The sequence below is a fragment of the Canis lupus genome, chromosome 1 (genome assembly GCF_011100685.1).
Source record: "Canis lupus familiaris isolate Mischka breed German Shepherd chromosome 1, alternate assembly UU_Cfam_GSD_1.0, whole genome shotgun sequence".
Lineage (NCBI taxonomy): Eukaryota > Metazoa > Chordata > Mammalia > Carnivora > Canidae > Canis > Canis lupus.
The window spans coordinates 107,706,468-107,729,372 of NC_049222.1; the positions used below are offsets into that span (position 1 = coordinate 107,706,468).

General features: G+C 52.9%; 2 protein-coding genes across 7 annotated transcripts; one reads left to right on the plus strand and one right to left on the minus strand.

Annotated features, from left to right (window-relative positions):
* Positions 1–1,980: 1,980 nt before the first annotated feature.
* On the minus strand, positions 1,981–16,155 carry ALDH16A1 (aldehyde dehydrogenase 16 family member A1). Its single transcript, XM_038528232.1, has 17 exons — positions 15,893–16,155; positions 10,751–10,853; positions 10,298–10,424; positions 9,573–9,751; positions 9,409–9,486; positions 9,071–9,252; positions 8,832–8,984; positions 8,171–8,356; positions 7,855–7,950; positions 7,518–7,654; positions 7,226–7,331; positions 7,007–7,137; positions 6,544–6,711; positions 6,064–6,265; positions 3,269–3,454; positions 2,832–2,954; positions 1,981–2,263 (listed from the first exon to the last, which is right to left on the minus strand). The coding sequence occupies exons 1-17, from the start codon at positions 15,980–15,982 to the stop codon at positions 2,102–2,104; spliced, it is 2,409 nt and encodes an 802-aa protein (XP_038384160.1). The 5' UTR covers positions 15,983–16,155; the 3' UTR covers positions 1,981–2,101.
* PIH1D1 (PIH1 domain containing 1) lies at positions 15,319–21,100 on the plus strand. 6 transcript variants are annotated; one of them, XM_038528237.1, is made up of 10 exons: positions 15,319–15,376; positions 16,927–17,020; positions 17,398–17,464; positions 17,830–18,009; positions 19,085–19,146; positions 19,234–19,315; positions 19,751–19,880; positions 20,089–20,164; positions 20,734–20,877; positions 20,977–21,018. In XM_038528237.1, exons 2-10 carry the CDS (start codon positions 16,931–16,933, stop codon positions 21,016–21,018), a joined length of 873 nt encoding a protein of 290 aa, XP_038384165.1. In that variant the 5' UTR covers positions 15,319–15,376; positions 16,927–16,930. The 6 variants fall into 6 exon arrangements, with proteins under 6 accessions (XP_038384165.1, XP_038384163.1, XP_038384166.1 ...); XM_038528235.1 differs by lacking the exon at positions 15,319–15,376 and adding an exon at positions 15,524–15,662; XM_038528238.1 differs by lacking the exon at positions 15,319–15,376 and adding an exon at positions 15,790–15,921.
* Positions 21,101–22,905: the final 1,805 nt, after the last annotated feature.

The following is a 22,905-nucleotide window of genomic DNA, read 5'->3' on the forward strand; positions in this document are numbered from 1 at the left end:
CCTCTGCCCTGCCCCCCTACTCTTGCTCACTCTCACTTTCTCAAATAAATAAAATCTTTAAAAAAGTGACGTAAGGTCACAGGTCAGCGAAAGCAGGTGCCTCTCCAAGTTGGAAAAGGTAGGGAAATATATTTTCCCCTTGTGCTCCAGATAGGAACGCAGCCCTGCTGACACCTTGATTTTAGCTCACTGAGCCGCATTTCAGATGGCTGATGTCCAGGACTGCAAGATAAACATTTGTATTGTTTCACTTAAGTCACTTTGTTATAGCAGCGACAGGAGCCTGATACACCTCTGGCCCACTGGGACATCACCAGCTCCTGAGGCCAGGTGGTCTTGCTCCTGGGGGTCCCCTCAGCACCTAGAACAGCGCCTCGCTCATAGTGGACGCTCAGTGGGTATTTGCTGTCCAATTGGAGGGCTGCACAGACTAGGAGCGCCTGCCCTGGCCAGAGATGATTGGCTCAGAGGTGGACGCCTGACTCACGCTGCCCAATCAGATTCCCCGTGCTACTTCCACAGATACCTGTCAGTAGTGGTGGAGGAGGAGGAGGATGGAGAAGGGTGTTGTGTGTGGCCCCTGGTGGTTGCCTTGTTAAAGCAATGGGATTCCTAGGAAGGACACCGAGACAGCCCATTGGATCCTAACGGGAACTGTCAAACTATAGGAACTAGAACCTTCCAGGGATTTTCCTCCAGCGTTGCCATCCCGGTGTCTTTTCTTTCCAAACAAATGTCCAGATCCTGGGAAGGGTAATTATTCAGTCCAGCCTCAGATGCTGACAGGAGGCTGCCTATTCTCACTAGCTTCGTGACCGAATCAACCTCTAGTTAACAGCAACACTACGCAGGTCAAGTCCCGTGTACCCGTGGAGTCAACCAGTCCAGTTGGAGCTATTAGCTCCATTTTACAGATGAGGAAACAGGCTCAGAGCAGTGAAGCAGTTTTCCTATAAAGTCACATCGCTGAAAGGAGTGACTGAGGCAGATAGGTAGGGCTTGGAAACACCAGAGGTGGGCACCCAACTGGCTCGGTCCATGAAGCATCCTACTCTCCTGACCTCGGGGTCAGGAGTTCAAGCTTCAGGTTGGGTATAAAGATTACTTAAGAAAGTAAAAAAGACAGGAGCGCCTGGGTGGCTCAGTGGTTGAGAGTCTGCCTTTGGCTCAGGTCATGATCCTGGGGTCCTAGGATCGAGTCTCGCATCAGGCTCCCCACACCTGCTCCCTGCTTCTCCCTCTGCCTATGTCTGTGCCTCTCTCTGGGTCTCTCATGAATAAATAAAATCTTAAAAAAAAAAAAAAAAAAAGAAAGAAAGAAAGGAGAGGAAAAAGAAAGAAAAAAGACCCCAAAGATCATGTGCCCACAAAAGACTGGTTCTGGTTCCTGCCTACATTTGGGTTCTCAGGAACCTGGGGCACCTCAGATGTGCGTCTTGCTCTATTTTCTGTAAGATGTCTCTTACAGAAAATTCCCTCTTATCCTAAGCTAGCAGGAGTGGGTGCCTTGCATCCAAAAGAATTCTATGACTGATGTGCCAGAGCCACTCAGATTGGCTCATGGAGTGACTGCTAAAAATTCAGGAATTCCGTCAGCTTGTTTGTTGTTGAATCATCTAGAGCTTGCAATCGGACATGATGGGAGCATTTACACTGCAGGAATTGGCAGATGTTACTTACCAGGGCTTTTATTTTATCCCAGAGAGCCACTGTGTTTTATTTTATACCAGCACACCATGGGTCCTGAAATAACGCGTAGGCAGAGAAAGTCAAAGAGCAAGAGTGGCAGGATGGAGAGGACCAGGGGAAACAAGAGGCCCTGGGGCCCTGCCCGGGGCTTCTCAGAGTTCCCTTTATCTGTTGCACAAACACTGTGTTGTACTGGAGCCAGCCCACCCGGCTGCCGAGATTCAGAACTCAAATGGCCTCAAACAGACCAGAAGTTGCTACTCCCCCACTTCCTCCCCTCAGAAGCACAGCCAAGGTTGGTCAGAGTTTATTGGAGGGCATGAGAGTCATAAAAAAAGACAGTTCCAGGCTTCTGGTGTCTGTCAGGGTCCATCTCTCCCGTGTCCAAGATGGAGCAGGTGGCACTCGGGCATCAGTCCCCCATGGGCAGCCACAGGGCCTTGGTCCGTGCTGCCCGCAGCCCCAACTCTGGGCCTGCCCCCTTGGCCTCCTGATCCCAGGCCCGAGGGCAGCCTCTGTTCACCCACACCGGCTTCAGGTTTCCTGCTGAGGCCCACTCCACAAACTGGGAGCCCTGGTATGAGAAGGGGTGGGGGATTGGCACTTCCATAAGCTTCTTGCCAAGCAACTGTTTCTTTGACAATAAGGACTATCACTGAGGGCCTGACCCCTTGACCTAGGTTCTGTTGCTTACAATGCTCAACTGTCACCGGCAGACCTTCCAGATGCTGAGGGAAACAAGGCTGACCTTTGTGGTTAGGGGATTTCCTCCCCATTAACAGCCCACATTCAAAGGAATGGGGCCTGCCTGATGTTCTTGGTGACAAGGAGTTCCCCTGTTATCATCAGAGGGTGGACTGTGGGCCTCTGGTTCTGCTATTGGGGTGTGGTCCTCAGCAATGGGTTGTCCAATGAGATGAGGTCTTTAGGCTGCACAGGATCCCAGGCCCTTGTTGCTATGCTAAGGAGATCCCCTTCCTTAGCAATGGGGCTCTAAAGGGGCGGGATCTCAGAACCTGGTTGCCAAGGAGTCTCTCCTCCTTAGCAATGGGAGCTTGGAGGGGGCATTGCTCTGCTTCCAGAAAAGGAAGAGGCTGTAGGTGAGGTTTAAGATGCTGAAGAGACAGCACAACAAAGCGTACCTGTGCAGATCCGAAGTACCACAGGGCCTGGATGTCCTGGTGCAAGGCCAGGCAGCGGGTCAGGTGGTCCCGGTCTCCGGTCACCACGTTTACCAGGCCTGCTGGCAATAAGGTGGCCATATCCTAGGGGATGGGAGAGAGAGTTGTGGGGGGATGGGTGTCAGAGACCCTGGAGGCAACAGTCTGGGTGAGGAATGAGCATCCAGGGAGGGCCCTTGAGGCTCCTGGAAGGAATGAGATCAGGATCATGACTGGCGAACGCTTGAGGCCTGGACAGAACAGTCACGGGGTCCATGAACAATGCGGGCTTGGACCACGGGGGTTGGGGTTACCACGGTTACCAAGGGGGTGGGGCGAGTGCAGGCCTTAGGGCACCTTCCACCCATCTGCTGCCCCAGGGACTGCTGGGAGCAGCACCAGGAAGGCAGCAATTGTACCTGGCAGACCTCCAGGGCGGGGATGGGACAGGCCCCGCTGGGTACCAAGACTACAGAGTTGCCGTGGGCCAGGGCGGCGGCCAGGAGAGACACGAAGGCAAGCAGGGGCCACTCGTCAGGGCACACGATGGCCAGCACGCCCAGTGGCTCCCGCAGCCGGAGCACGGGGCCCTTCAGCTCTGCCACCTGCAGGGACAAGCAGACGAGGTCATGGGCTGGGCACATGAGCCTCATCATCTGCCCCTTTCTTCCTCTCCCCATCTTTGCTTCTCTGTAACAACTCTAATGATGATTCACCAGATAACAAGACAGAGCGGACTGGAGACAGATGGTTGGCTCTGCCACTCACCAGCTGTGTGACCTTGGGTGAGTTACTTAACCTCTCTGGGCCTCAGTTTTCCATCTTTCAAATGAGGCTAATGGTGTTTAACTCAGAGATTTATTGTTAAAATGAAATAAGTTGGGATCCCTGAGTGGCGCAGCTGTTTAGCGCCTGCCTTTGGCTCAGGGCACGATCCTGGAGACCCGGGTTCGAATCCCACATCGGGCTCCCGGTGCATGGAGCCTGCTTCTCCCTCTGCCTATGTCTCTGCCTCTCTCTCTCTCTCTCTGTGTGTGACTATCATAAATAAATAAAAATTTAAAAAAAAAAGAAATAAGTTAATGTGTGTAGAGGGCTCAGAACATGACCCGGGTTGGTTTCTGTGTGTGTGTGTGATTTTTTTTCTTTAAACTTTATTGAGGGGCATCTGGGTGGCTCAGTGGTTGAGCACCTGCCTTTGGCTCAGGGCGTGATCCCAGAGTCCCCGGATCGAGTCCGACATCAGTCTCCTTGCATAGAACCTACTCCTCCCTTAGCCTATGTCTCTGCCTCTCTCTCTCTATGCTTCTCATCAATAAATAAAATCTTTATTAAAAAAAACTTTATTGAATATAATTTTTAATTTATTTTTTATTTTTTATTTATTTTTGAATATAATTTTTTAAAAGATTTTTATTTATTTATTCATGAGAAGCACACACACACAGAGGTAGAGACACAGGCAGAGGGAGAAGCAGGCTCCCCGCAGGGAGCCTGAAGTGGGGATGGATCCCCAGACTGAGGATCATGCCCTAGGCCAAAGGCAGAAAGACACTCAACTGCTGAGCCACCCACGCACCCCCTTTATTGAATATAATTGACATTCACTAAACCACACACATTTTAAAGAGTACAATTTGATAGTTTTTTTAAAGCAACTCTACACCTTGACCTCACGACCCTGAGATCAAGAATTGTATGCTCTACCGACTAAGCCAGTCAGATGCCCTCAATTTAATAAGTTTGGACATCTATCTGTATCTGTGAAATCATCACCACAATCAAGGTAATGAACTTTACCCCCCAAAATCTTCATCTGCACCTTTGTGATGCTTCCCTCCTGACTATTTGAACCCTCTCAGTCCTCAACCACTGATCTGCTTCCACTCACTATAGGTTAATTTCTATTTTCTAGAATTTTTTAGATACAAAATCATATATTCTGCACTATTTTTTTAAAATTTGGCTTCTTCTTTTTTTTTTAAGTTTTTATTTATTCATTCATGAGAGACACAGAAAGAGAGAGAGAGACAGAGACAGAGGCAGAGGGAGAAGCAGGCTCCATGCAGGGAGCCCGATGTGGGACTCGATCCTGGGTCCCCAGGATCAGGCCCTGGGCTAAACGCGGTGCTAAACCGCTGAGCCACCCAGGCTGCCCATTATTTGGCTTCTTTCACTCAGCACAGTGAGTTGGAGATTCATCCACAGTGTAGGACTGCTGAGTAGGAGGCTACTGTTATAGATGTAGCACACTCTACTTATTTAATTTTTTTTAAGATTTATTTATTTACTCATGAGAGTCAGAGAGAGACAGAGAGGCAGAGACACAGGCAGAGGGAGAAGCAGACTCCCTGCAGGAAGCCCAGTGCAGGACTCGATCCCAGGAGCTTGGGATCATGACCTGACCCAAAGGCAGACACTCAACCACTGAGCCACTCAGGCGCCCCACACTGTTTATCTATTAATCTATCAAAGGACATTTGGATTACTTCAGCTTTTTATTTTACTTATTGTATTTATTTGTTTTAAAAATAAACTCTATGTCCAGCATGGGCTTCAGACTCACTACCCCCAAGATCAAGTCACATGGTCTACTGACTCAGCCAGCCAGAAGCTGCTAGATTGCTTCCAGATTTTAGCTACTGTGAATAATGCTGCTATAAAATTTGAGTGTAAATCCTTATATGGATTATATGCTTTCATTGTTCTTGGATTAAAACCTAGGAATTAGGGTGGCTAAGAGGTTAAGCACCTGCCTTCAGCTCAGGGCGTGACACTGGTGTCTTGGGATCAAGTCCCACATCGGGCTCCCTAAATGAAGCCTGCTTCTCCCTCTGCCTGTGTCTCTGCCTCTCTCTCTCTCACTGTCTCTCATGAATAAATAATTAAATCTTAAAAAAAAAATCCTTGTATGGATTATATGCTTTCATTGTTCTTGAATTAAAACCTAGGAATAAGGGGTGCCTGGGTGGCTGAGTTGGTTGAGCATCCAACTCTCGGTTTCAGCTCAGGTCATGATCTCAGGGTTGTGAGATTGAGCCCCATGTCAGGCTCTGCACTCAGTACAGACTCTGCTTGAGATTCTCTCTCCCTCTGCCCTCCCGCTCGTATTCTCTCTCATTCTCTCCACCTAAGTCAGCCTCACTCCAAAGTCCTTGCTCTAACCCCTACCCTAGACTGCCACCCTGTCTGCCCATTCACAGAACCCTCTCACCTGCAACACATGGCCTTGGGCCTGGGCGCGGGCCCCCCAGGCCCGAAGCTGCCTCACACTCAGCTCCACCTCCACCTTGGCGGCCTTGAACTCCACTCCATGCCTCTCCAGCCTCGAGGCTAGGGCAGACTCCCGGCGCTCCAGTGCAGATGCCAAGGCCCACAACAGGGACGCCCGGGCCCCTGGGGACTGACTCACCCAGCTCGGGGTGGAGGGGAGACAGTGCAAGTTAGGGGTTAGCTTATTGGTCCTGGCTCTTTCCAGTTATCCCTCCTCTGTCTGCTACCTCTGCCATGGGGCTCTGGCCCCATGGCCCAACTGCCTGGGGAAGGGAGCAAGGGAGTCAGCCTTGGGAGCTTGTATCTCATAGCCCACCAGTCCTCAGGACCCAGACCCCATATACCATCAGCCCTTGGGGGTCTCAGACCACCCTCTCTAATGCCCCATGACCTCTGGGTTTTCCCATGTGATTCCTCTTACCCAGGGGTAGCCTGGTGAGCAGCCTCCACAGCTCCTCGGATATCCTTGGCTCCACCCTCAGCCACATAGCTGTGGAGTTTGCCTTGTGAATCCTGGATGGGTCTGGAGCTCCGGGCCCCAGGAGCTTGGAATCGGCCCCCGATGAAGAGCCCATAGGGGGCTGTTGGGCTGGAGTGGGGTGAGGTGTGGAGGTGGGTCCTGGGGCCTGGTCCACTCATACCCCATGCTCTACCCCAGTGAGCCTCTGGGAGAGCACGGTCCATCATTTAGCAGAACTGAGGCTCTCATAGGCACAGGTGGTGAAGCCAAGAGATCCAGAATGCAATTCTGGGCAGCAGCCAGGGAGCCCTCAAGACAGTGTTACCAAACCCCCCTCCAGGCCCCAGGGAGCCTGCCATAACTTCCCTTCTCCCCTTCCACATCTCCAGGGATTCTGGGAGTTGCAGCCCCTGAAACAGCTCACCTGGGTCCTATTTCAGGCCCAGCTGGCAGGGTTGAGGGGACAGCGAGACCAAAGGTGTCATAGTTCATACTCTCGGAAAAGTAAGCCAGCCGGCCAGGGGTTCCTGAGGGCCGCAGATACTCATACAGACCCTGTGAGAGGGGTAGTGTCAAAAGCACACAAGGTGGGCACAAGGTGGATAAAGGGGATGATGATGGGGCGGAGGAGGGGTTCACTCACGTCGAGGCCCCCGTGCCAGGAAGACCCGCTCTCCTTGCAGCCACCTGTGGGCACTTCAGAGTTTCTAAGGCCATGGGCGTTGATCCAGACTGTGCCCACCTGGAGCCTGGGCAGGGGGGAGGGGGTATGGATACCACATGAGCAGGAACAAAGGTATAGGGGCCTGGGAGTCAGAGCTGGGGTGGGCAGAGACTCGGAGAGAATGTGATGGAGACCTCAAGGCTGAGAGAAGGAGCAGAAGCTTAGGCCCCCCCACAGGCTGCCTCTCATGCCCCAGTGGGTGCTGACTGACCCGTAGCCCAGCTCCAGGGCCTGCCCCAGTCTCTCACTCCACACACTGGCACTGCCTCCTCGGGGCGTCCTGTTGGCCATGGCCAGGGCCTCCTTCGCTGTGCGGAATCGGGAGGCTGCCACCACAGGCCAGGGCACCTGGAAGAGGTGATTATGGAGCTCAGGTGGCCTGGCCAGCTCCTCCTTCCAACACCCTACCCATTAGGGAACCGGCTAACAATCGTCAGCAGCCCCCAGACCCAGTCCCCACTGGGGCCTCTGCAGGTATGGTGTTGCTGCCCAGGTCTGGCTGCACATGGGTGGATGGAACAGGATCTCTAGGGCCCTAGAGGGCTTACCTCTGCCTGGCTACATGGGGAAGCCGGGAGCAGGTCAGAGACCAAAGTTGGGGGGAAGAATGGGCTGTCTGAAGGCACGTCACCAGCCTGAAACACCTAAAGAGAAAGAAACAGATCTACAACTTCACTTCCAATCTCTCCTCCCTCAGACCCAGGAATCAAGATCCCTAGCTTCTCCTCCCTCAAACCCAGAAGTCCAGGCCCCCAGCCTCCTCCATCAGACCCAGGAGTCCAGGTCACCAATCTTTTTACCCTCAGACCCAGGAGTCAGATTTCCCCCTTCCCTGGCACCTTGGAGTCTGTGACCTTTGCCCACCTGTGCGCCCTCACTCCGGGCCTCACGCACATAGCGCTGGGCCAGGTCATGTGCAGCAGCCCCTCGAGCCCCCATGTCCACAGCCCCATCCAGTCCTCGACCGGCCCGAAGCCGTGCCATCCGCTCCTGGAGCCGCCTCATTGTCTCGTCCCACACAGACTCCTGGATCAGGAGCCTGAGGCCCCCCTGTCAGGAGAAGGGATGTCAAAGCAGGTAAGGTCAGGGCCAGCACTGAGGGAACGTGCCCCCACAGAGGGTTGAGACTTGGGGATGTCCACTGATCAGAGGAGGGTCAAGGAGGGATGGCTGGGGACCCTAGAGACTCACCAAGGCCCCACATCCAGGCAGGAGGCAGAGTTAGAGAAGTTGGTGATTCAGAATGCAGACAGGTTGGAAAACTAGGGACATGCACACTCAGAAAAATGGAGGGAATCTTTAAGAACAAGAGACATGGGCCTCCTGCAGAAACAGGAGAGCCAGGACATGGAGATTCAGAAACCCAAAGTGATAAGGAGTTCCACACACGTATTGGTGCAGAGAGAGAATATGAGACACAAAGAACCAAAAACTACAATCAATGGAGAGACATGATGCTTTGAGGTCTGGAGATGGACACACATGGGTCCCAGGACTTGGGGGCCCACAGGTGCACGGGCCTCACCGCGCTGCGGTCGGACCAGGCTGCATCCACAACACCCTCCACCGCGGAGTCCACATCCGCTGCCTCTGTCAGCACCAGCAGTGACTCGGTCCCCAGGGCCAGGCCCAGCTCGGCACCCCTACCTGCCAGGGTCCGCCGGAGGGCACGTCCTTCCTGTAGGACCCCCACCAGATTCAGTAGAAGGAGGGGCCTCCGGGCCTCCCAGCCACATTCTGTACCCCTCCTAACCCCGAAAATACCTCGACAGCTCCACAGAAGGCCACTTTCTGGACTCTAGGCTGGGAGGCTAGGACAGGGCCCAGGGATGCAGGGCCACTGATCACATTGAGGATTCCTGGGAACGAACCTAGCTCCCCTGCCAGCTGGGCCAGCAGAAGGGGTGTCGGGGAGGCTGGGGGCACGAGGACCACCACAGTACAGCCTGGAAAAAGTGGGCAGCTCAAAGACCCTGGAGTTTGGGCCCCCAGGCCCCTCCTCCCTCAGACACGGAAGTCCTCACCCCGAGCCCCCTCATCCCTCAGACCCAGGAGTCCAGTCCCCCAGCTCTCTCCTCCCTCAGACCCAGCCCATCAATTACCCACAGCCAGGGCAGGGCAAATCCTCCACATCATCTCAAGAAAGGAGAATGTGGGTGACAAGATGAGACCGACCACTCCTGTAAGAATAAATAAGAGGACTGGGACAGGTACTGCTAGGTCGTGAGGGAGGAAGGCGCTGGGAGCCAGGACTCCTGCTTCTCACCCATGGGCTCCCAGCCTGCCAGCACCTCCTCCTGGGTGCATGCCTGGACTGCATGGTACTGGAGCAGCTGCTGGGCCAGTGGGACATCCTTGTCTCGAATCTCTCGAACGGCTCGCCCAGTAACCAGGGATTCCAGGGTCCAGAGCAGCCGCTGGTGCTTCTGGATCATCTTGGCCAGCCTGCAGAGAAAGCCAGGGGGATAGTCATTTCCCACTGCCCTTCCATCACACAGTCCCAGAACACCTCCTCTGTACTTGGACTACAATCCTTATGATCTCCCGGGGGCATCCCTGTCATTTACCGGGGGGGAGAGCAACAAAGATTCATGGGAAACGTAGTCCAAAAAACACAAAGCCTGAGGGTGCCCTGTGATGATATGGGCCACCCGCAACCCCCAATGGTGCATGGAAATTGAAGTTTAACCTCTAATCTCAGTCGTATTCTAGAAAATGGAATGTTTGTCTCTAGGTGGCTCAAGAGTGTGCTGGAAGATGGAGCCTCGATAAACCCCAGGGATATTCTGGGAACTAGAACTTCTTCATTACTAGTCCTGGTGTATGGATGTTTTCACTGCTAAAGGCACCAAGGCATGCTGGGCATAGGAGCCTGAGCTACCCAGTAACTCAGTGAGATATCGGGAAATAGAGGGTCCTCACAGTTTCAAGTGGGTGATGGAGGATGAAGTCCTTTCCCACCTCCCATGGTCCAAACCTCAATTCCATCACCTGATCAGATGCTGGGCCCGGGAAGCTCCAGGGAGTCCGCTCCAGTTCTCGAAAGCCTTCCCTGCCACTTCGACTGCAGCCACCACATCCTCAGCCTGTGCCTGGAGGCAACTGGCCAAGCTCTCTCCTGGGGGGATGAATGGAGGCACCCCAGATGAGACGAGTGGGGGGATCCCATGTCAGAACTGGAGGGGGCTCAGATTTCCAGAGCCCAGGTGCGCCCCAAGGCAGAAAAGCTTGTCCCCCATAATCAAGGAAAGGATCTTAGTAGAGAGTGATCTCAAAAAGCATTGACAGGCACGTAGAACGTAATTAGGATGACTGCTAATAGGAAGAGCGTTTTTTTCCCACTGGCTCCACCCTGCCTTCAGAGCAAAGGGAATGGGGGGTTGCTGGGAGGTAAGGCTGGCCAGGGATACAGATGCCTCTCTCCCCCTGGGGGTCACCTCATACCTGTGATGGGATCCTGGCAAGGCACTGAATTCCTGTGTTCTGGCTTTAACCACTTTCCACTCACATAGTGACCCAAGCGTCGGTCCTGGGTGTCCAGCCAGGCCTGGGGGAGGTGAAGACAGTTTGGAAAGGGCTCTAGGAGGCATATGGGGGAGCTCAATTCCCACCTAGAATCCTCTGGGAGGGGGATACCTGCACCCCTTTGCCCCCCTAATTCTTTTCCTGTGTAGAAGAAAAAGTGTAAAATATATTATAATCTAAAACTCATCACATTAATCATTTTAAGTTTTTAAAAAGTTTTGAAAAATGTTTTAAAAAGGTTTTATTTATTTGAGACAGAGAGAGAGAGAGAGCGAGAGAGCATGCAAGCATGAGTAGGTGGAAGGGGCAGAGAGGAAGAAGCAGATTCTCCACTGTGTGGGGAGTCAGAAGTGAGGCTTGATCCCAGGACCCCAAGATCATGACCAAAGCCAAAGGCAGATGCTCAATCGACTGAGCCATCCAGGCACCCCTCATTTTAAAGCATATAATTTATTAGCATTTAGTATGTTAACAACATTGTGCCACCATCACCATGATCTAGTTCCAGAACATTTTATCCCCTCCAAAGGAAACTCAGTCTCCCTTCCGCCTGACACTAGTCCCTGGCAACCACTAATCTGCTTCCTGTTTCTCCAGATTTGCCTACTCTGGATTATTTCTCAGAAATGAAACCTTACAATCTGTGACTTTTTGACTGGTTTCTTTCATCCAACACAGTGTTTCTGAGGTTCATCCATGATTTGCTTGTATCAAAACTCCATTCCTGGGGTGCCTGCCTAAGTGGCTTAGTCAACTAAGCACCTGACTCTCAATTTCAGGTCAGATCATGATCTCAGAGTCTGAGATCAAGCTCGGCTGGAAGCCTGCTTGATTCTCTCTCCCTCTGCCCCTCCCGGCTCTCTCTCTTTAAAAAAGGCTTCATTCCTTTTTTATGACTATATGATATTCCATTGTCTAGACAGGTCACATTTTGTTTATCCATTTATCACCAGTTAATGCATATTCAGTTTGTTTCTGCCTTCTGGTTACTGTGAATAGTACTGCTTGGAACACGCATGTACAGGTTTTTGTTTGAACACCTGTCTTCACTTTTCTTTTAAAGATTTATTTATTTATTTATTCATGTGAGACAGACACAGAAAGAGAGAGTCAGAGACACAGGCAGAGGGAGAAGCAGGTTCCCTGCAGAAAGTCGGATGCAGGACTCAATCCAGGGATCTGGAATCACGCCCTGAGCCCAAGGCAGACACTCAACACTAAGCCACCCAAGCGTCCCAATTTCTTTTGGGCTTATGTACCCAGGAAGGGAATTGCTGGGTCATGTATAACTTACGGAGGGACCACCAAACTGGGTTCCATGGTGGCTGCACAGTTTTACCCTCTCACCAGCAACATGTAATGGCTGTCCTACTGACTTTGAAATGTGGCTTAATAAAACCCTTTCTCAAAAAAATAAATAAATAAATAAAATAAAATAAAATAAAACCCTTTCTCCTCCATGGAGAAATGACCTCAGGTCAGGTTTCTATTTCTCAGGAAACCTGAGACAATTCAGCTGCATTACCAGTCATCAGTGACCCCTGAATGGTCCACCACACCTGAGTAGGACAATTGAGAACACGCCATAGATATCAGTGGGAAGCCAAGGCATTGGGGCCTTCTGGAGTGCTCTGCATTCCTGGGATTGGGCACATACCTTGTCACAACCCTGGAAGCATTGCCCGTAACACTGTATCAGGCAGTGATCAGGTCCTTTTTTTGGGAGGTGGGGTTTTTAAGCCAGGTGGCTTATGCATCCAATGGTGTGATGCCATTCTCTCCCCCCTTAGCAGTCATCACTTTGAGGAGAGATATGGACAGAAGACACAGGCCTGCCAGGCACAGCTTATTTGGCTGTTATGTGTCTACCTGAGCCCAAGGCACAGCACACAGGCATGGTAAGCCTGCTATGAAGTCCCTAGAGCTACAAATTTGAATCCTGGCTCTGGTACTATTGTGCAACCCTAGCCAGGGTGTTATAATACCCTGGCCTTGGCTAAGCCATCTGGAAGATGGGGATAATCACAGCCCCTCCCTACTTCACAGGGCTCTGGCGAGGATTAAGTGCATCAGTGCACATAATAAACTCAGAGCAGCACCATGTAGGATTTCCTCTTAATCTTACTGCACCTAGCCTTCCATGTCTGCTCCATGTTTCTCCCCTTGATCCTGTCTTCCCTAAATCCTGGAAAAATCCAAGACACACTTTCCACTTTTTCCTTCTACAATTGCTCTCTTCTTAGCATCCCAAAGCCACATTCACCCAATTTTCCTCTTACCCTGCCAATTGGTTCTCTCATTTTTCTTTGAAGGAAAATGGTGAGTCAGAAGTTTCAAATCCAAATACCCCCAGAGAGGGTGCCTGGGTGGCTCAGTCAGTTAAGCGTCTGCCTTCAGCTCAGGTCATGATCTCAGGGTTCTGGGATGGAGCCTGGAGTCAGGCTCCCCGCTCAGCAGGCAGGGGGTCTGCTTCTGCCTCTTCCACTGCCCCTCCCTGTGGCTCTGTGGCTTGTGTTCTCTCACTCTCTCTCAAATAAATAAAATCTAGAAAAAAAAAAAATCCCCAGAGAAAGACACATTTTTGAAACCATTGGGGATGTATGAATCTGAGTTAGCCGTTGGAGGATATTAAAGAATGACCACTAATGTGAACAGTAAGAAATAGCTAGGAAGGGGTGCCCTGGGTGGCTTAGTCAGTTAAGCATCCAAATCTTGATTTCAGGTTAAAGTTGCGAGATTGAGCCCCTCATTAGGCTCTGTGCTGGGTGTGGAGCCTGCTTAAGACTCTGTTACTACCCCTGCTTGCATGCTTGCTCTCTGGTGCGTGTTCTCTCTCTCTCAAAAGAAAAAAAAAGGCTAGATAGTTATGTCATGAGATGAGTCCTCATGTGTTACAAATGGGGATTCAAATATTTCTGGGAAACTAACATGACATCTGGGATTTAAATCATTCCAGAAAAAAACAAAAGACAACACTGGACCAAATGTTGGTGATTCCTGAAGCTGAGTGACAGGTAAGAAGTAGTTCATGGTATTAAGTACCCTGTGGAAGTTTGTAAACTTTACCTGCCCCCTGCCAAAGAAAAACAAAACCCTAAAACAATGTCCACAGTCCTGGCACGTCATGTTAGTGTGAGAAGAGGGGCTGGTGGAAACTGGGAACACACGGTTTGTCTAAAAAGATAGTCACTATTGAATCCAGATGATTTTTGTCAGGGAATGTGAGCCAAACATTGCCAAATTTTGGGATTTTATTTTCAAAAGAAGCTGGAATCTGGATGTTTGCAGGGGCTTGACCACTAATTCACATTTAAAAAAATAAAGTGCAGGCCAAAGAAAACAGTTTGTTGGTTGGCTCTGGCCCACACACTCTAAGTCTGAGACCTTTTCTTGGGAGGTGGTGTGGGAACTGTGGGCTGTGGAATCCCAGGGCTCAGGTTCCAATCTCAGCTTCATCCCTTTTAAACTGTGTTGAGTGTGAGCACATTACTTATCCTTCTAGGCCTCTGTGTGCTATCACTAAAATAATAACAATAATCCCCTCTCACAGCTGTTCTGGGTATTAAATGAGATCACACTGTGCACAGAAGCTGGCACAGAGAGGGCACCCAGGAAATATAAGCTACAATCACATTATCCCTATTTCAGTATATTCCATCTCTAGCCAACCTCCAAGTGTGAGAATTGTCTGTTCTCTATCCCAGATCCTCACTCTCACTGTTCAGCTATCTTTCTACACTGGGGACTCCCAGGTCCCTGTCTCCAGAGGTGAAGACACAAGCCCAAGTAGCATGTGACTCCTGCCTGAGGCTGTCCCCGGGTCCCTCACACTCTCACCTTGCGCTAATAAAGCTCAAGGCCCTTCTTTGGAACCGTTGCCCTCCTGGGTTCACTACTGGTGGTAATGGCGGTGGGGAAGGGGGGACAGAGACAGCCAGACCCCAAACATTGCTTTGCCCTCTCCACCCCCCACACGGCTTCTCCTCTATCTCTGCCTGAGGTGCTCCTATCCATCACAGTCCGCTCCAGGCTCTGGCCTCATCTTCCACTTGGACCCTTGTTCCAGCCTCCTCTTCTCTCCTTGAAGAAAATCCTAAGGGGGGCACCTAGGTTGCTCCGTGGTTGAGCGTCTGCCTTCGGCTCAGATCGTGATCCCAGAGTGCTGGAATCAAGTCCAGGCTCCTGATGGGTGGGTGGGAGCCCTGTTTCTCCCTCTGCCTGTGTCTCTCATGAATAAATAAATAAATAAAAATCTTAAAAAAGAGAGAGAGAGAGAGAAGCCTAAGCTGCTCATTCCGGAGTGCTAGGAGACCCCGGGGGAGGGGGGGAGGAGGGAGTTCAGGAGAGCCCTTGGGGGTTGGGGTGGATTCTGAAGGGCCTCGGTAATTACAGAATGCGAAGCACCCTACTCATCCACAGGAACTACAGAGGTTCTGGGGGACCCCAGGCATCACAGGAGCCTCACGAGGACTTGAAGAGGCCCTGGAGGATCATGGGAGCCCCAGAGCCCCACGGGGATATTCGGAGGGGCTGCGGGTGATGACGGTAAGTTGTGAGGTACCCTGGGGCTCCTAAGATCCTAAGAGCCCCGCAAGTATTGATGAATCACGGGGGCCCCCACGGGAGTTCGGCGGGGTGGGGCGCAGGAGCCACAGGAAGTTCCGAGGGATCACAGGAAGTCTATGGCGATTCCCAAGGTCCCTGGAAAGAGCGGGGGTGCCCCACAGGAATTCCGAGTCCTGGAGGATCACGGGAGGTTCTTGCGGGGGCCCGGAAGAATCACAGGAGCCCGTCCCGGGGCTCTGAGGAATGGGGGAAACACCACCCCGAGGTCGGCGCAGGGGGTTCGAGGGTTACCCCGAAACAAGGGTGAAGAGGGGGGCAGCCGCAAAGGATCAAGGGAACGCCCTTCAAGGGTGGGTCCTAAGCGGCGGCCGGAGTCACAGGAGCCGAGGGGCGGAGCTGCTGGGCTGCCGCGGTGGATCACGGGAGTCCGCGCGCAAAACAAGACCCAGAGGCCTGCGGAGGGGGGATGGGCAGCGCCGAACGGCAGGCCCTCACCAGTGCGCATGCGTGGCTCTCAGGCACGGGTCCGTACTCCAGCGTGGCGAAGATCTCTCGGGCGCTGGGCCTTGCACGCGTCGCAGCCATCACCCGGGCGGGCCGCTTTCCACCAAGGAGTGCGGGGCGCTCTGCCCAGAGGAACTTTGAGGTCGAAGGGCGGCACCGCCCCCTCCAGCCCGGGGGCGGGGCTACAGGAGATAGAGTGTAATCCCGCCTTGGGTCCGGTGACCCCGCCCATGCGCCCGAGCTGGGAAATGTGGTTTGGAGCATGCGCAGTCCTCAAACCGAGGCGGGGCGGGGAGCTGGGACGGGACGGAAATGTGGGTCCCTTGCAAATAGGAAGGCGCCAGATTTAGGAGGGCGGCCGTACTGGGGTGTCTTCTCTCCACTCTGTTCATATGGAGGGCAGGAATTTAAGCTTTTCGTCCGAAGTACCTTTGCTAGAGAATCTAGTCGAGCTCTGGGAGGAAGCGATAGTTCAGAAATCAGAAGGGAGTCTTTAGGATGGACACTGATATTAAGGTTTTAAAAGTGTGCCAACCTGAACTGCTCAGTAGCTTGGCAAGATGTGTGGAAAAGAGAAGTATGGCTTTAATCGACACAGGAAGTGTGGCATTCAGATTTAGGTTCAGAATTTCGTTTTGATTGGTTGAAGTGAGGGGCGTGCCTTCAGCCTTAGACTATGATTGGTCGGGACGTAATGAAGTTGTGGGATTGATGTCTGAGCCTTCGCCGTAGACGGAAGCGTGGTTTGCCCAAGTCCTTGGTTACAGACTGGAAGTTTGGCTGTCACTTACAAGTTTAGCACATAGGACTTAGAGAGCATCTGAAACTATTGACTCCCAACAGATTGACAACCGTATCTGGGCTGAGTGGAATCATAGTCTCAGGACGGATTCTTAGATTTTCATACAGAATAGTGGGTGTCACGGGAGTCGGTTGTGGGTCTGGCCGCAGGCCACAGCTTGATCCCGGCGAGGCTTTCCGCGCCACGTCGGGGTTGCTGAGGACGCCTAGGTCTCTTCCTGTAGGGCCATGGCGGACTCGAAGCTGCTGGTGCCGGAGCTGAGCGAGGCAGAGAAGATGGGTGCTGACACCGCGCGTTTCGAGGAGCTGCTCCTGCAGGTGCGGAGTGATGGGCTCCTGGGTCTTTGAGTGTTCAGGGGATGTGTGTGTGTGTGTGTGTGCACGCACATGCATGCCCGCGGGTGCTCAGAGATGGAACTTCATGCCCAGAACGCACTTACTTGGGATTGTGGGTTTGCTCAACTTGGGATTGTGGATGCTCAACTTACTGGGGATTGTGGGTTTGCTAGGCTCTGGAAGAAATGCAAGTGGGCCTAGGGTTGTTCTCAGGGGTCCCCAAAGGAGGAGAGGGACATGGTATGTTTTATTTTTCACACATCTTATATGCATAAAATTTTCTGTTAAAACTTTGAAGAACAAATGAGGGTCTGATAGCACAGACGCCATGCCTGAAGGTGGTTGTTTCCTTTACACAGGCCTCCAAGGAGCTCCAACAAGCCCAGACAAGCAGACCAGAATCTACACAGATCCAACCTCAACCTGGTGAGAAAGGCAGAAACCCAGAGAGAGAGAGAGGGATGGAATCTCAGAGAGAGGTGGACAAAGACTGGGGGCAGGGGACACAGGAGGCAAGAGAGAGGCACAGTAATGGGGTACAGCCTTGGAAAGGGCTTGGGACAGAAATCCAGAGAGAGCAGGGAAGGAACCAAGATCTGAAAGAGAGGAAGAGGAGCAGGACAGGCATGACTAGGAGGACAGAAACACAAAGAGAGAAAGAGATCCCAGGGGTGGGGTAGGGAGCCGACCCAGAAAGCAGAGAACAGATCAAGAGAAGAATGGAGACTGAGGAGGGAAAGGCTGGAAATCGAGATTCATGTAGACACTCAGGACAAACCCATTTCTACCAGGTTTCTGCATAAAGACCAACTCTTCCGAAGGGAAGGTTTTCATCAACATCTGTCACTCTCCTTCCATCCCTCCTCCGGCTGACATGACTGAGGATGAGCTGCTTCAAATGCTGGAAGAAGACCAAGCTGGGTTTCGCATCCCCATGAGCCTGGGAGAGCCTCATGCTGAACTGGATGCAAGTCAGTGCCCTTGGAGGACCTAGGGATCTAGTTCCCTAGATCCTTTCTTCCCGAGGATCCAAGATCCAGGACACTCCTTCCTCAGGACTCAGAAATCTGGCCCTCCTGTCCTTATCCTTTTCCCTTGACATATACTTAGCCTCCTGGGCTTCCAGTACCTTTTGTGTGGGGCAGTCCTGGGTTCTGCCCACCTGCCCAAGCTGGCACTTCTCCCCTGCCCTACCCCATGGTAAGGGAGAGCTGGGCAGGTGTCAGACCAGCTCTCAATCTTGCTCCTTCACCTTTCTTCCCATCTCTATTTCTATGCCTTGACTCACCTGTCTCGCTTGAGTTTGTCTCAATATGCTCGTTTTTTCAACTCACATATGTCCTCCATATGCCCTCCCATATTCCCTCCGAAGCCTCATGGGACCAAGCTTTGGGTAGTGCCATTGAGACACTCCTAGTCTTAGTTGAGGGTGGAGGAAACAGATGCGATTGCAAGATGGTGTGATTTGTGCTGGTCTGGAGGGGGCGCTTCACCCCATACCGTGGGGGGTCAGGGAAGGCTTCCTGGAGGAGGAGGCATCAGATTTGAAGGCACAGGAGGAGTTCATCAGGCCAAGACAAGAGGTTTCTAGGCAGAGGGGATAGAGAAGTCTAGAGGTTGGAGAGTGATTGAATTAGGTTGGTCAGTAATGGAGAGATAGTAGAAGAAATTTAAAGGGACCAGGTATCTAACAGAGGAGTGAGCATCTCTCCAGGTGGGGAGAGCAGACCACATGGGCCCTCCAACACTGCACCACGCAGAAGGACACTGACCTTTATCTGTAGCACTGGAGAGCCATGGGAGGGCTGTGAGCAGGGAAGGGGCGAGGTCAGCGCTGGGACGTGGTGGGAAAGGACCCGAGAGGAAGAGACAAGAGTGATATGAGTCAGACTTGACAAGTGCGAGTCTTGAGGCCTTACTTTGTAATTGTCTCCGGGTCTCCCTGGTTCTTGCGGCTGCTGGCCTTTACTGGTTTAGCCTTGTCTGTATCCGGCGGTGGGGTTCCCTCGGAGGGCTGGGGGTCTCACCCCCTTTCTCTCCCTACAGAAGGCCAGGGTTGTACCGCCTACGACGTAGCCGTCAACAGCGACTTCTACCGGAGGATGCAGGTTGGGGGCGGGGCTGCGGGTGAGGCCTGGGCCGGGGCCTCTGCCTCCACCCGGAGCCCTCCCGCAGCCTCCCTCTCTCACTCCTAGAACAGCGATTTCTTGCGCGAGCTCGTGGTCACCATCGCCAGGGAGGGCCTTGAGGACAAATACAGTCTGCAGCTGAATCCAGGTGAGGGGCGGGGCCTGGCCGGCGGGAGCTAGGGGGCGGGGCTTGGGAAAGGTGGGGCTAGGGTAGGCGGGGATTTTCTTGGTCCCTAGGCTCTGGAGGACTGGGAGAAGGGGAAACTTTCCAAGGTTGGGGATGGGGCCGAGGGTTGGGCTGGCCCAAGAACCAGAAAAGGGGCGGGGTCTGGGTAGCCAGGGGGCGGAACCAGGAGCATCTCCAGGGGACAGATTTTTTTTTTTTTGAGAATACTCTGGGGGGAAAAAAAAAAAAAAAAAAAAAAGAATACCCTGTGAAGGCCGGGGTGTGGCCAGGTCCCTGGCTGCCTCGGAGGGGCGGAGCCTTTCCCTGGAAGCTCTTGCTATGCCAGACCCCCTATGGAAGCGAAAGAAGGGAACCCTTAACCAGTGCCACCTTTGACTTTGAACTTCCTACCCGCAGAGTGGCGCATGTTGAAGAACCGGCCTTTCTTGGGCTCCATCTCCCAGCAAAATATCCGCTCCCAGCAGCGTCCTCGGATCCAGGAGCTGGGAAACCTGTATACTCCTGACTCCCTGAGACCTGAGGAAGGGTGGGCCTTCCGTGGGTTCTCTCTCTCCTGTCTCTCTCTCCCCGTAGGAAGCAGTATCCTGGGGCTCTGGGGACCGGGAGAAGCAGGACTCCCACTGAGAAAGTCCAGCAAGGCAGCGGGGCTCATAGGAGGGAGAAATTTCGGGAAGGATTAGCCCCGGCAAGGACCTGGTGGGCTCTCCTCAACTTTGGGTCTTGTTCCTCCTCAGCCCCGAAAAGCCTCACCTGAACCTTTGGCTGGAAGCCCCTGACCTCCTCTTGGCTGAAATTGACCTCCCCAAACTGGTGAGTGCGTGCTTGGCCAGTGCTGGGGAATGAGATCTAGAAGGGTCTGGTGGTCTCTGAGGGGGAATGAGCAGGGGGCCCCATCACACCTGTGCGAGACTGGTTAGCCCTGCCCCCTTAGCACAGCTGTCTGCCCCATGAGTCTTTCAGGCTGACATCTGGAGCTGCCCTGAGGGTGCCTGGGACACTCTAAGTCCTCAGTCATGGGGACTTGTAATTCCTATCTCTCACCACCCTTCTCCTGGGAGATTGGATCCTTTATTTTTATTTTTTTATTTTTTAAAGATTTTTAAAATTTATTTATTCATGAGAGACAGAGAGAGAGAGAGAGAGAGAGGCAGAGGGAGAAACAGGCTCCATGAAGGGATCCTGATGTGGGACTCGATCCCAGGTCTCCAGGATCATGCCTTGGGCCCAAGGCAGGCGCTAAACCGTTGAGCCACCCAGGGATCCCAGATTGGATCCTTTAAATATGGCATCCCAACACAGGAGTCTTTGGTCCCTGGTCTGTATTATTTTTGTCCTGTTGCTGGGCAGGGAAGAGTGGGCTTATTTCACTATATTCCCAGGATGGAGCTCTGGGGCTGTCGCTGGAGATTGGGGAGAACCGCCTGGTGATGGGGGGCCCCCAGCAGCTTTACCATCTCGATGCCTATATTCCCCTGCGGATCAACTCTGAGGAGAGCAAGGCAGCCTTCCATAGGAAGAGGAAGGTACCTGGGGAGATAGGAGGAGGTGTGCAGGGAAGTGGGGGCACTGGGGAGGCCCAGATTCCTGAATCCTCGTTCTCTGTTTCTCCTGCCTCTCCTCAGCAATTGATGGTGGCCATGCCTCTTCTGTCGGTGCCTTCTTGACTGTGTTTCTTTCCGTGCTTCCACGTGGAGAAGAGGCTGGCAGTGGCTTCTCTAAAGTTGAAATAAAAGATTTTGCCTTTGTTCTGTGTCTGGCTAGGAATATGTGGGGAGTGGGAGGGAAGAGGGACATGGGACTGTGTCCTGGAGTCATAGAGAAATCACTGCCCCGGCTATGGCCTCAGCCTCTCCCCTCTAGATCCTCTCTCTGGCCTCCTGGCCTCCAGTCTCTCCCCTCATGTCCCACACAGTCCCAGAGCTAACATCCCCTCTCCTCTTCAGGTCACCTCAGCCTAGCACCCAGGGCATGTTTGGTGTGGCCCTCTTTATACCCTTTTTTTTTTTAAGATTTTTTTTTTTTAATTTGAGAAGCAGAGCACAAGCAAGAGGAGGGGCAGAGGGAGAAGGAGAAGCCGACTCCCAGCTGAGCAGCGAATCCAATGCAGAGCTCTATCCCAGGACTCTGAAATCATGACCTGAGCTGAAGTCAGACACCCCTATGCCTTATTTATTCCCACTCTTCCTCTCACTCAGTCCCATCACACTGAAGGGTATCCTGACCACATTTGTGTTTTGCACCTTCTCTTAGTTTCTGCTGTTCCCTCTACTCAGTGTTGTCTCTTCCAGTAAAACCCAGGAAACGTCGAATTGTCTTGCCCTTTCCTGAGTCCGTTTGGTGATCTGATGCATGCCATCATCATCGCTACCCTCTCCTACCTCTCGTCCTGACAAGCTTCCCATTCCTGGGATGGTGCTTTCACATCACCATCACACAAACTGTATCCTACTTCCTGACTCTGCAAGTACTGTGGACGCCCCCTCCCCTGCCTCCCAAGTCATCCCTTTCAGTGAGCTTTCTCTGATCTCCCCGGGCTGAGTTAGCATCCTACTCCATCAGTGTCTGGTATCCACTGTTACCTCATTGTATGTATGCCCCTGTGGTGTGATGACGCTTTAGAGTTAGTAGGAACTCAGTGAATGTTGCATTAATCAATGATTGACAACTCTCTCCTTCCATAATGAGTCCTGGGAGGATAGGTAAATGGAGGAGCCTCTGTGGTAAATATTGCAAGAACAGCGAGATCAGTGAGGTTAGAACGGACTGAATTGGGTAGGGAGGTAGGGGTAGATGGTGAGGAGGTGAAAAGGTAGGGCTCAGATGGACCTGTGAAGGAGCGAAGTGGCGCCGTGTCCACCAGAGGGCGCCTTGCAGCCTTAGCCTGGTGTCTCAGAACTACAACTCCTAGCAGCCCTCGGTGAGCGCGGCTCTTCCGAAGCAAACGGTGAGGTCCAGTGGCCGCTGGGACTTGTAGTTCACACAGGGACCCTCCGTGGGAGGCCGAGGAACTCATTCCCAGGTCCCCAAAAAAGTATGAAGCTGGGTCCTTTCCGCCTTCTTCGGTCTCCATGGTGATGATTCCGACGAAGGCCCGGGATTTGGCAGCGGCCGGGCTTCCCCTCCTACTCCCTCCTCTTCACCATCTGCTCCACCTTCACACCTGGCCCGGAGCCGCGGCCGCCGCCTCCGCACCCGCGCCGGGGACTCTGCCGCCACAGGGTGGCGCTCGTGGACGGCTCCGCGGGCTACTCCTCCCTCAGACCCAAGAGTCCGGGTCTCCAGCCCCTCCTGCCTCAGACCCTGGGGTCGCAGCCCCCAGCCACACCCTCCCTGAGAATCCGGGGATTTCGCAAACAGGCAAAATTGCGAGACCAAGAGACCCAAGCGGGGACAAGGCGTGAAACGGGAGGCCGTGGTGGGGCAGTGACTACCGAGCCATTGGGTCCGTGGCGCCCGCCTGCCGCGCCGGCTGCTCCCGCCCAACCCCCTTGAGGGCTTATGCCACATCATGAAAATTTAATCCCAAATGCATTTGCGGCCCGACTCAGGGA

Bases quoted from the DNA above. Each gene is read 5' to 3' on its own strand.
- ALDH16A1 (XM_038528232.1), bottom strand. From the start codon at position 15,982: ATGGCTGCGACGCGTGCAAGGCCCAGCGCCCGAGAGATCTTCGCCACG. The intron at 7,332-7,517 runs GTCAGTCAGCAC...CCCCCTGCCCAG, and splicing joins GCCCTGGAGCTGGGCTACGG to GCTCCAGGTGGGCACAGTCT. The intron at 7,138-7,225 runs GTGAGTGAACCC...CCCCTCTCACAG, and splicing joins CCTGGCACGGGGGCCTCGAC to GGTCTGTATGAGTATCTGCG.
- PIH1D1 (XM_038528236.1), top strand. The intron at 17,021-17,397 runs GTGCGGAGTGAT...TCCTTTACACAG, and splicing joins TCGAGGAGCTGCTCCTGCAG to GCCTCCAAGGAGCTCCAACA. The intron at 18,010-19,084 runs GTCAGTGCCCTT...CTCTCCCTACAG, and splicing joins TCATGCTGAACTGGATGCAA to AAGGCCAGGGTTGTACCGCC.